The 12232-nt window shown below is 38.7% G+C and overlaps 1 protein-coding gene across 4 annotated transcripts in view; it reads right to left on the reverse strand.

Moving 5' to 3' along the window:
- The window catches only part of USP25 (ubiquitin specific peptidase 25), a 69806-nt gene that overhangs the window by 25771 nt on the left and 31803 nt on the right, over positions 1-12232 (reverse strand). For 3 of the 4 annotated variants that reach the window (XM_027648648.1, XM_027648647.1, XM_027648649.1), the window contains 7 exons: positions 9923-10060; positions 8986-9062; positions 8196-8269; positions 6616-6764; positions 2398-2525; positions 1533-1628; positions 1065-1226 (listed from right to left, as the gene is read on the reverse strand). In XM_027648648.1, the coding sequence (XP_027504449.1) occupies positions 1065-1226; positions 1533-1628; positions 2398-2525; positions 6616-6764; positions 8196-8269; positions 8986-9062; positions 9923-10039 (803 nt within the window). In that variant the 5' untranslated portion in view covers positions 10040-10060. Of the gene's footprint in view, positions 1-1064; positions 1227-1532; positions 1629-2397; positions 2526-6615; positions 6765-8192; positions 8270-8985; positions 9063-9922; positions 10061-12232 lie in introns of those variants that run through there. The other variant, XM_027648650.1, reaches the window with a different exon arrangement.

Consider the following 12232-nt stretch of genomic DNA (forward strand, 5'->3'; position numbering starts at 1 on the left):
CAGGCTAAACACCCCCAGCTCCCTCAGCAACTCTTCATCAGACTTGTGCTCCAGACCCTTCCCCAGCTCTGCTGTCCTTCTCTGGACTCACTCCAGCACCTCAATGTCTTACTTGCAGTGAGGGGCCCAAAACTGAACACAGGATTTGAGATGCAGCCTCAACAGTGCCCAGTACAGGGGGATGGTCCTGCTGGCCACGCTATTTGTATACAGGCCAGGATGCCTTTGGCCTTCTTGCCCACCTGGGCACATGCTGGATCATGTTCAGCTGCTGCTGATCAGCAACCCCACAGCCTTTTCTGCCCAGCAGCTTTCCAGCCACGCTTCCCCCAGCCTGTAGCACTGCAGGGGGTTGCTGTGACCGAAGTGCAGAACCCGGCACTTGGCCTTGCTGAACCTCATATAATTGTCCTCAGCCCATGGATCCAACCTGATCCCTCTGCAGAATCTTCCTGTGCTCAAGCAGATTCAACACTCCCACCCAAACTGGTGTCATCTGCAAACTGAGGGTGCACCCAATCCCCAATACTGAGTTCCTAGCTTAAATAATGAGAAAATCAACATTATTGAACGTTTATCTCCCTGATACTTTAGCTACTCTGTATTAAAAAAAGTCAGACTGTTAGGTTCCTGACAAACTTGGTGAGAAGTGTAAATTGCAAAGCAGAAAAGGAGCTTAACTCCCAGGCAGAAATTAACAGATAAATTGTACACCAGCAGCACATATACACTGCCCAATTCTTAAACAATACTCTTAGGAAGCAGTGACCTCCCCAGATATTGTGTCTATTCGGAATTTTAGGTGGAATTGGGCTTTGTTTGAAAATGGAAATTCTCCACCCAGAGACATTTTTATAAGCGCATGAGACAACCGCTCACATCATTAACATTTAGGTTTATCTATTTAAGTCTGCTGTGCTGAAAAGCACTTCTGGGAAAAGAGCAGAGATTTTTACGCTGTACCCCTTAGGAGTTGCCTAGTTTTATTCACCTGGTGAACGAGGCAGCTAAACTTCCTGCCTCTCTCTCCGAGGCTGGTTTGCAGCGGCAGAGCAAACCCTTACCTGGGTGAGGTCTGGGCTGGCACCGTGCCGCTCGTAGGGGCACTTGCACCCAGGTCATCGACGGGAGACGTGCACACCGGCTTGCTGGAGGCGAACTCCAAGGCGTACTGCAGGACATCTACCAAGGGGAATCGTTTAGGACCAGAACCATAGCTTAAATATCTGTTAACCATAAAACGTATTAATGCCATGACTCACATATACACCAAAAAAAAAAAAAAAAAAAAAAAGAAAAAAAAAAAAAAATTTTTTTTTTCTGGTTGACTGCAATTAAATAAAGCAAGCCTTTCCTAGCATGTTTCATGCATCAGAATTACAATGCTTATACACAATTTACAAGGAAAAGAATAAAACAAAAGAGATACAGAAGGGAAATCTAGAGTAAATAACTACACAAAGTCTGTAGTTAAAAGAGTTATTCTGTGTAGTCTATAATAGTATTTGTATTTACACAGTTATCTATAGTACCGTTCTAATCTCTGTTGTAAAACTGTGAGGTACTCTTTGAGTCTCTTGATTTCATCTCGTTTAATTCTTGTTATTTCTCTGTTTCTGTGCATATACCTGTAAAACATGAAATTTAGAAAGAAGTGTCAGCCCATTGTAACCCAACACTGGAACTGAGGTCTGTACCCACCAGCCATAATCACTAATGCTTAGTGCTAATAAAAACTCACATGCTCTAGAACCTACAGTATATTCAGCACTAAAACAGAACTGAGACAAAAATAAACCATTAAACCTTCCCTTCCACAGCTTTCAGAAGCTGCTTTTCTCCCCGGTGTCAAAAGCTCTGTTCATACCATGCAGGACAAACATGTATTAGAAAGCTGCTATTAGATTCTGAAGTGGTTTACGTAGCAGCCACATACCAGTACTCCTGTTTCATTATTTAGGTTCCTAAATAGCATTCAGCAGCTACCTGAAAGGCATCCTGGTATTTCACCTCTACACATCAACAGCATTGCAATGATGCCCAGGATACTCTTCAAACCATGCAGACTAACTGGAACACCATGAAATAGCTGACGTGTCATCCTCTTTACCAAATGGACCCATAAATAGTGTGATTTTTCAGGGTATTTTGCCTGTGTACACAGCTACCTAGCAATAAATGGAAGTAGGTTTTTCACAGAAAACAGCAGTATATATTAAATTGTTATCTATGCTTACTTTCTGAAAAAGATGAAACCCATGAAAACTCTAACTTGTATAGCTAGAACAGAAATTGACTGTGATTTACATGAGCATAAGATACATCATCAACTTTAACAAACTCATGAGATTTAATTTATATTCATACTGGGATTTTGTTGATAATATTATACTGTACCTGTCTAGATATAAAATTGGAGGAAATTCTAATTTGTTGTGTATCTTCTCTGGTCTCCCCAAAGCCTGATTAAACTCAAATCTTGACAGCTCAAAAGTTAAGACAGGAGGAAGCTCCGTGAACCAGTGCTAGACAAAAGGAAAACAGAAAAGCCCACAATGAATGCCTTCCAATAGCAGTCATTTAATTTAGTAATAATTGTACAATACCTGCAGACCGACAGCTGTGGGAGAAATTGGTTTTAGAAGGTGGGTCAGCATAAACTTTGCAAAGCTCCCATCTTTCCCCTTCACTGTAAACACAGACCATTTGTTGCCCATGCTGCATCACAGCTTTTCAACTCATCCATTGCTGTCTGTGTTAAAGCAGAGGAGGCAGGAAGGATTCTTCATGTCACATTTGCCTCGCTTGTACCAAAATCAGCCCACGCTCGAACCTACCTGCCTTGCCAACTGTCCTGTTCTCCTTTAACTCTCCCATAACATTGAAAGGGTTGTTTACACTGTATCAAGTGCTCTTCCTGCTAGTCCCCTCAGGCTCATGTTCCTGACCCTTTCATTCACCTGATATCACTCAAAGTTTCTCCTCTGAAGTAGGATCATCAAGTGCTCTGGGCTGTGCCAGACAAGAGCTCTCAGCAGCATAAAACTGATATTTTTCTTGAAATTTCCTCCACACTAACAGCCTAAAATTTCAGCATGTCTCTAATCACTGCTAATCACTGTTATCATCACCTTATCCCTGTTCTCTTCCAGTACTCAGTAGAGGTCTATCCCTAGTCTTCATTTCTTTCTTTACATACATTATTTCTCAACTACAACACAAATCCAGCTCCAGTTCCAGCATTTTTTTCCTCTCCGTTATAAAACATAACAACTATGGTCTATCCATTTAATAAGTTTTGGATATCCAACCATCAACTCAAGCTTCCGTGACAGCTGCAGACACTATTGCCATATATTTCTGACATCAATGCCATAGCCCAGGTGTGGCATTTGACTCAGGGCTCACTTCAAGTTCTCTTATCCAGCCAAATGTCTTGAACAGTCTTTTCATACAATACCTCACAGACAGCCTTTTCCTCCTGTGCTCATGGATAAAATTTGTGTCCAGGTTCTCATCACTCCACATCTGAGTGCAAGGTTTCCTCTCTTCTCCCCTTGTCTGGCCTTAGTGCAGGTAACCTTGTCACACTAACAGACTCCCAGGATGTTGCTGAATTTTCCTAGTTCATTGCCTGTTTACACACAAAGTGAGCTGCCTTCCATTTTCTTGCCTATATCAGGCTCCAATAACCACCTTCTCAGTTTTAACAATCATGACTTCTCTCTTGCAACAACTTCACACAGCAGTAAATTTCAATGCTTAAGTCAGCAAAGACACAGCACAACCCTTCCCCTTAAAACCCTTTCATTGCAAGGCCCCTAAACCACTTAATGTTGACTAAGTTGCTGATGTGCTTAATTTCATCAACAATGATGCTGACAAACATTCTCTCATTTTCCTCCCACTTGTAACTCCCAAGTATGTGCATTGACCTCCATCTTCTCTTGAAAGAGGATTTAAGTTCCTCAGGACAGGGATTTTTTTGTTGTTGTTCATATATTAGCTTGCCTGCTGACAACCCCACTCCACAGCTGAGGCTTTTAGGCATTGAGTAAAAATAATAATTATAAAAACAGTGAATGAGCAGCTAAATACCCCACTAGAGGCAACAGTGGGAATAAGAAAAAAACCAGAATGATCTTTTAAAATGTGACTATTACAATAATATTCTCTTTAGACTTTGATACCAGCTCAGAGGAATGCCACTTTAAGTCTTTGTTCAGCTGAGACAGACTCTGTTAAAACTACAAAAAACTGAGCTTCATTTAGTACTTCCAAACCTTCCAGTGCAGTGTAACAATGCAGGACTAGGGAAGTGATTCTGCCCCTATACTCGGCACTGCTGAGGCTGCACCTTGAGTGCTGTGTCCAGTTCTGGGCCCCTCAATTTAGGAAAGATATTGAGGTGCTGGAGCAGGTCCAGAGAAGAGCAACAAGACTTGTGAAGGGACTGGAGCACAAGTCCTATGAGGAGAGGCTGAGGGAGCTGGGGTTGTTCAGCCTGGAGAAGAGGAGGCTCAGGGGAGACCTCATCACTCTCGACAACTCCCTGACAGGAGGTTGTAGCCAGGTGGGAGTTGGTCTCTTCTCCCAGGCAACCAGCAACAGGACAAGAGGACAGAGTACTTAAGCTGCACCAGGGAAGGTTTAGCTTGGACATTAGGAAGAAGTTCTTCACAGAAAGAGTGATTCCAAAGAATGGACTGCCTAGGGAAGTGGTAGAGTCACCATCCCTGGAGGTGTCTAAGGAAAGACTGGATGTGGCACTTAGTGCCATGATCTAGTTGACAGGGTGGTGTTCAGTCATAGTTTGGACTCAATCTCAGAGGTCTTTTCCAACCTAGTTGGTTCTGTGATCTTTGAGGCATCATATTTAAACATAACTACTAAAAGCAGCAATATCACTATAAATTACTTCAGGGAAACTTAATCAATTTACTTAGCCCTTAAAATGCAGTAATATTTCTTGGTTTTTCACCATGGCCAATCTGTCATATGATTTTCTCTTCAATTTCCACATGCTAAGAAGCCAAGCTGATTAAAACCCTGACAATTTCATGGAACTCAAAGCTTAACAGCCTAGACCTATACATAACTATCCTTCTGTTCCCTACAATTTCCCAACATTACACGTTAAAAAACCCTCAAAAACAAAACAAACAAAAGAACCACCAAAAACCACACAACCCAAATCTGACATTTCTAGCCAAGCATTTATAACAGAACTAACATTTTTTTATGCATGAATACACACAGGTTTTAACTGCAAGACAGTTTCAGTCAGAAGACAAACAATCCTGTTCTTGTAGTAGATACATACAAGATTTCACCTAGAATGAAGAAACCAAACTTTGGTCGGTACCAAGAATTTATGAGATTTTGTTTTCTTCCAGTTATGTTGCAGGAAGAATGATCATCGTAAAAGTGATGCTCTAAAACATTTGTTGCAAAACACAAAGTTGGAACTAAAACTTCAGACTGGAGGATGATTTCAGTGTGTGTCACTAGGCTTCATAATTAAACCCTGTGTGTATGTTGATATGATTAAATGAAGCTAAGTCACATTACTTCCAAAGACTGACATCAAGGAAGAAATGACACCTTTTTACTTAAGTAGAAGAAACCTCCTAAGACTTCACATCTTTAAAATAACTGTGGTAAAACATGAACAGATGTGTAAAGAGGAAGTTCAGCCCTCAAAGGCAACAGGGATTCCCATTTTTCCATATCAATAACCCACAGGTTATAAGACAGAGCTCTGCCAGAGAAAAGTGCCAGGCACACATATGAATGCCAGTAAGAGGGGATGTTTCAGAGTACACCCTCCTGGTTCTACAACCACAAACTACCCCCTTTCCTAACCTGTGATTTCTGCACAAGAAATCTCATTCATCAACTCATCTCAATATCATACACTGCATACCCCACTGCTTAGTGGGGCTCCGTCTGAATCCCTTCACCCACGCTTCCAGCACGTTCTGGCATTTGGCAGCCTCCTGCTCTAATGAGCTCTTGTGGAACAGGAGGAACAGCAGCCCACAGAGCAAGTAATGTCAAGTATTGTATGTCCAACACTGCAAGCAAAGCGGAGAATTGCCCACTGTAGGTATCAAAGAAGAGGACACATGGACATGGCAGTAGAAAGAGGAGAGGGGAAGAAGGCTAAGGTGCTGAGCAATTACATGACAGAAGAGGAACAACAGGAATGCTGTGCAGCAATGGCAAGGGCACAGCTCACAGCTGCTGTTCACAACATGGCCCAGAGCAGCAAGTCAGCCAGAGCAGTGCTCAGGTACCACAGGACACCTAAGCCATGACCTCTCATGGAGATCAAATATCAGCAACAGGCGGGAACCAGCCTGTGTCAAATCACCACTGTAAGCGCTTAATTGTGCCAGCTTTTAATAAGCATAAACTTCCTATCTTAAGAAACATGCAAAACCATTATATTCTGGATACTCCAAAGAGATACAACCCCCCCAAATTAACATTATGCCAGACATCAGGACCTGCACAGCAGCAGGTCAGATAAAAACCAACCATGAACTCGAATGAAAAATAAAAAGCACTACAACAAATCCCTAGAGAAGCCCACAGGAGCACTTAACTCACCTCCTGACCAGACTTGGCAGAGTTTTCTGAATGAAGGGATTCAATTTCCCCTTCAATCATTGCAGCTTCGAGGCACTCATGCAGATCTTTAAAGCCATTAACCTGTAGCGGATACTGGCCAAACATTTCTGTGTTTTCAAATTTTTTACCTTCACATGAAAAATGAAACAGTTAATGTTTTAGAAACAAACATTTACCTTTTTAAAAAACTAGCAATCCTAGCTCAGCTGATCTGGTCTACTGAAAAATACATTTTCTTATTGAGCAGTTCAATTATATGTACAAAGTTACAAGTGGCTCAAACATAATATTGAAAATCTATGTATTTTCTTCTCCAGCCCACTTTTTAATATTGTTTTGGCATCAACTGGCAAAACTCAAAATGCTTTGGCTATACAGATGTATGAGAATTTTTACACATATGAATCAAAATCCTCCTCCTGCAAATAGCAGTTTAATAATACAACTGTACATTGTATCAGCAAAGTCAGCGGAATTGTTGATATCAAAGAGCCCTTTGTGTAAGCACATTTTGCAAAAATAAACCACAAAAGAGAACACTCATGATTTCTGTCCTGAAAACAAGATTATAATTTGGTAACAGTGTATAAACAGTGTAAGCTCAAACACGAGGAGAAACATAGGGGACAAGTGATTTCAAATTAGAATTTCAATTTATTTCATGCTAAAGTCAGTAACGAATCTTCTTAGGCCTGCTCGTTTCTTTCCATTGGTTTGATTTTTACATATCTCCTCAGTTAAGATGAAAATCTAAAGAAGGAAAGTAGTTAAATGTAAAGGAGCAAGAATGATAGCTAGTAGCAAGAAATCTGCAGAATGGTTTTGAAATCTGTCAACAGATTGTTCCAGGAACAACCTTGAAGCCACTTTAAAGACTATAGCTCCTTCTTTCAAATGCAAGTCATTCATTTAGGATGGGGGGGCAGATTCACCAATATTAAAGTTACTCAAAAATGCTTTCATAGCCTCCTGGAAATAGAGAACACTGCAATTCCACAGTTCTACTAATTACATACAGATAAGATAAAGGGAAGCTTGTTGTACAGTTTATTCCTCCTTAGCACTCCCCCCAACACTGCCTTCAAGGTTTCCACTGACTTGTTTTCAGCAAACTGTAACTTTTAGGAGGGTGAGTTTTTCATACATGCAGAAGAAAATGCAAGAAAATTAAATTTTTAATGGCACTAAATGAATAAGAGAGAGAGTGAGAGACTAGCTCGATGAAATACAGTAACTTGCCTTCTATATACAATTAGTAAGTGGTAAAAGTGCCCCAATAATTTCTTCAAAGGATATTCCCTCAGTATCTCACCCGAACTTCTGCTGCACTGAGAACATACAGTCAGCTCCTCAAAGTCTTTCTGGATTCCTGCAGTTCACTGCATTTACCTTCAGCCTCATATTTCCAGGACAAATCATTTGTCACAGACTGAGTTTGTGTTCTCCAAGTGCGCTTCTGCAGAAGTACCTAAGTCCTACAACTGCATCGTTCACCCGTGTACGTGGACAGGCACTGGACAGACACAACCACAGATGTCCAAGTAAATCCAGATACATACCTTCAAGTACACCTACTGCTAGAAAACGTCCATAAAACAACTCCACCATTGGGTTCTTTGGTTTCTCTCCATCCCTAAAAAACAGGAAGTGTGTTAGCGAAAAAGAAAATAAAAGTCAAACACAAAGCTACAAACTTTTACAAAGTTATGAACAGATTATTCTGAATTCATTATGGAAATTATGCTGTCTATTTTACTCAGTTACTGTTAATTTATATTTGTACTTTATAGACAATTAAAATGATTTGGATATTTGCAGTGGTAAGAATATTCCGAAAATTAAGTTTCAGAAGTGCCTATGTAAAGCAGATTCAATTAATGAGTGATTAATTGTACAAAACCTGTGTAAAAACTATTTCCTGCAATGCTCTAGAAAAAATTATGTATTCAAAAGATGGTTCACAGATGTTTACTTATACAAACAATGAGTATTTACTTCTGATATGAGAAAAAGGAGCAAGGTTTTGAAGTATTTCAAATTGCAGGATCGAAAAGCAAAACTTCATTCAAATGAAAAGAGCCTAACTGATTAAGTACAAAAACCACATCTCTATTCTTTATACACTTCAAACTTCTTTGAGCTAGATTTCTAACACAAAATAAGGGGGTGAAACAACTAAAGGAAAAATCCAAGGTATTGCCATGTATGGAAAAAAACACACTTGAACCAAAATGAGCTACAGAGTTGGGTCTTTTTCAGCCATACAGAGAAGTGGATTTTTGGTTGTTTGGTTTGCTTTTCTCTCATCCAAATGTTTAACATGCAGAGCTAGAAAAAAAAAAATCTTACCTCTCTTCTTCAGCTTTAATTTGGAAGGCATCTTCTAGCCAATCTAATAATTTGTGTGTGAATTCACTGACGTCTTGCTGTTAAAACATACAAAATGATCAGTGTATGTTAACATATCATAGAATCATAGACTATATGTAACAGAACACAACGAAAGGTCACCTTACAGGATCAGTAAAGCAGTATTCCCCTCCACAAGTGTTCCAAAATCACATTGTGTCTAAGACTATTCCATGATTGGATTTTGTTTTATGAGTGGCTCTGGTGTTCCTCAGCTGTGACGCTGTCCTGTGATCCTTATTACTTGGGCTCAGCTTTCATACCATGCTAGTCCAAAGGCATCTCATGAATCCCATTGTTCAAACCCTTTGGTATCTAACAAGTGGTGACTAATATTACTTTCATCGAGCACTAAATTCAGCGTGCTGTTGTAATTAAACACCTCAGCCACACAACCTCATGTGGGAAAACAAAGCATCTGAAGAAACGAAGTGTTTCTCAAAAAAGTAGAATATACTATGATTTAGGTAAGAATCCTGAATATGAACATTTGGATCCTCAAAACCAATATCTACGCAAATAGGATAATAGGACTGTACCAGCCCTGGATGTACTGTTAGATCAGATAACGCTCTTTCAAAAGCCTCAGACTTAGAACTAAACCCTAAAAGCAAACATGTGGATCTATTAGTTAATTTCTGAAATAACAGAAAGAAAGTGCACTGAATAAAAGTATGCTGTCTGGAATATTTTTTTAATTTTCCTTAAAAAGTTGACTGGAAATCACATAATATCAGAGGAAAAGTTCAAAGACTCTAATAGCTAGAAGTTTTTCTGTGGACATTTTGAATTTTTGTTGTCCACTCTAAGTACTTCCTATTGCCAGATGACCCCAGATGACCACATGAAAACATGCATAAGCTTGATCGAAAATTACCTGTTGGGAATCATTTGATTTAAAAGCATCCTTAAGGATTTCAACTGCTCTTGATGGGTCAACATATTTTCTCTTTGAACCGACTAGAAGTGCAAATAGGTACCTCAATTCACGCATGAAAGGCAGATTCCTATGTTCCTGTATTGGAAGAATTAAAAATATTAACCAAGTGATAACAAAAATCTACTTTACATAAGTGCTACCCAATAAACTAAGTGTATAACTTGCCAATCATCATAATAATACATAAGCTTACTTATGTACTGCAAGGTAGTGTTGCGTGCCTTTTAATTGTCAGTTTTACAAAATAATGTAGTTCTCTGGGAAGAAAATTACATTTCAGAAACTAAAAGCTCCCTGGAATTACATCTAGAGGATGCTGTTTGTCTTGAAGTGGGGTTACATTGACAACTGGACAAGCCACATTGCATTTAAGACAGAAATGTTCCTCTTAAGACTTACAAAGCCTTAAGTAATACACTGCAACAATATACCTTGGTTTTATTGAAATTAGTATTCCTCTATACCTCTAGCAGAATTTCTTGTGAGCCTACACACTATTCAGTACCTTCTTAAGCTTATTTTTTACTGAAAACTAAATTTATAAAGTGTACATAAATATTATTTCTCTTGAAGAAGTAAGAGAAATAGCCTGCTCTCCTTTGTACCCATTATTTAAAGTACAGTTCATGGGATTATGGCATTCTGTTTCTGATTTCCAGAAGAGAAGAAATGTCTTCTGCCTATATAATGAAAAGCTAAGAAAAACACAAATCCTTCATACCACAGATTAAACTACAAGTGGAGATTGGATATCACTTATACTCCTGAGTAGATGGTTGACAAATACTTATGAAATTAAACTCCATGTAATACCCACTTGTATTTAAAACAAAGTATCATCCAAAGGCAGCACAGATGTCAGATGCTGGTCAAACTAGAATTACTTGATGACAAACTATTTCACATGCTCAAACAGCAGACTTGTTTAGTCACTCCTATGTCAATCCAGTATGGACAAAGCTTTTTGTACATTGAGTATGTTTTACTTCAGCTTTAAAAACTGTGCAGTGAATTGGAATATATGTTCTGCATAATACCTAAAAAATACTTCTAGTCACATAAATCTTTGAGTTTAACTTGCTTTTCCAGTCCACCTTGCAAAACACCTGCCAATTATAAACACTCCTCACAGAAAAGGTTGAAGACTTCAAGTGTCACCCTAGTAATTCAGCACTAAATCATCCTAATTTAAGAACAAAATCAGTCTCACATTTAGATATTTAAAGAACTATATAACAACAGAACAGGGAAACAAATTACACAAGTGGTATTTTTCTTACTGTTTTATAAAGTGATCTATTAAAATAAACAGAATTTCAAATTTTAGATACAGATATATTTTATCCAAATACTAGTGATAATTCATATGCGTGACATAAATTATTAACCACAGAATATTCTAAATCTTACCTTGTTTTTAAAATCTGAAGTATATAGGCAGTATTGTTGCATTAGCCAAACTTATGCTATTCATTTTGTTGAGTTTTAAGCATATTTGTAGCTTTAGGTTGAACAACTGGCTACCAACGTCAGTAGAATTACTCAGAATAAATATCTTTATAAAGGCTATCAAAGTTCTCTAAGACTAGAAAAATCCTTGCTGTTTTTTTGAAAAAGCTTGATTTAATGCATTTAATGATCCTTGACCAGATTATGTCGGCATTACCACAACAAACAGATTCTGACTGAACAAAGCCTAAAATCTTCAAAAGAACATGGGCCAGTCCCCAAGACAAAGGTATACAGTTCCACAGAGGACCTGTACAGTAAAACAAAAGAACTACTAAAGTGATCACAGCACAGCAGCTACATCAACACCAAGAAAAAAAAGATTAAAATGAGTTTTGAACTTAAAACTGTATGGGAAGTTAATAATCTAAAACATTCTCTATTCTATCACCTATCCTGCCTGCACGAGTAATTTCTTAATACATGTTGGAATAACATATGATTATAAATGCTGCTAAAGCAGTTTGCATATTTAATACATAGAAAACATTCATTATTGTCAATCAGTTTGCCAGGACAGTGACATAGTGATAATATTGAAAATAATATCAAAACAGGCGGAAGGATGTGCTAACCTGTAGCACAATAACCTGCTTCCTCCAATAATAAAATGTTTCCTGAAGATATCACTGAGGCCAAATATTTCACTGGTCTCACTGTGTGGAGCAAAAAGGTCTGTTCATGTGACAGCAAGAGGTAAGAGAACTGGGAGAGCAAAGAAGCTGCAGTAACTACAGA

Source organism: Corapipo altera, unplaced genomic scaffold (genome assembly GCF_003945725.1).
Source record: "Corapipo altera isolate COAL_440 unplaced genomic scaffold, ASM394572v1 58, whole genome shotgun sequence".
In the NCBI taxonomy this organism is placed as follows: Eukaryota; Metazoa; Chordata; class Aves; order Passeriformes; family Pipridae; genus Corapipo; species Corapipo altera.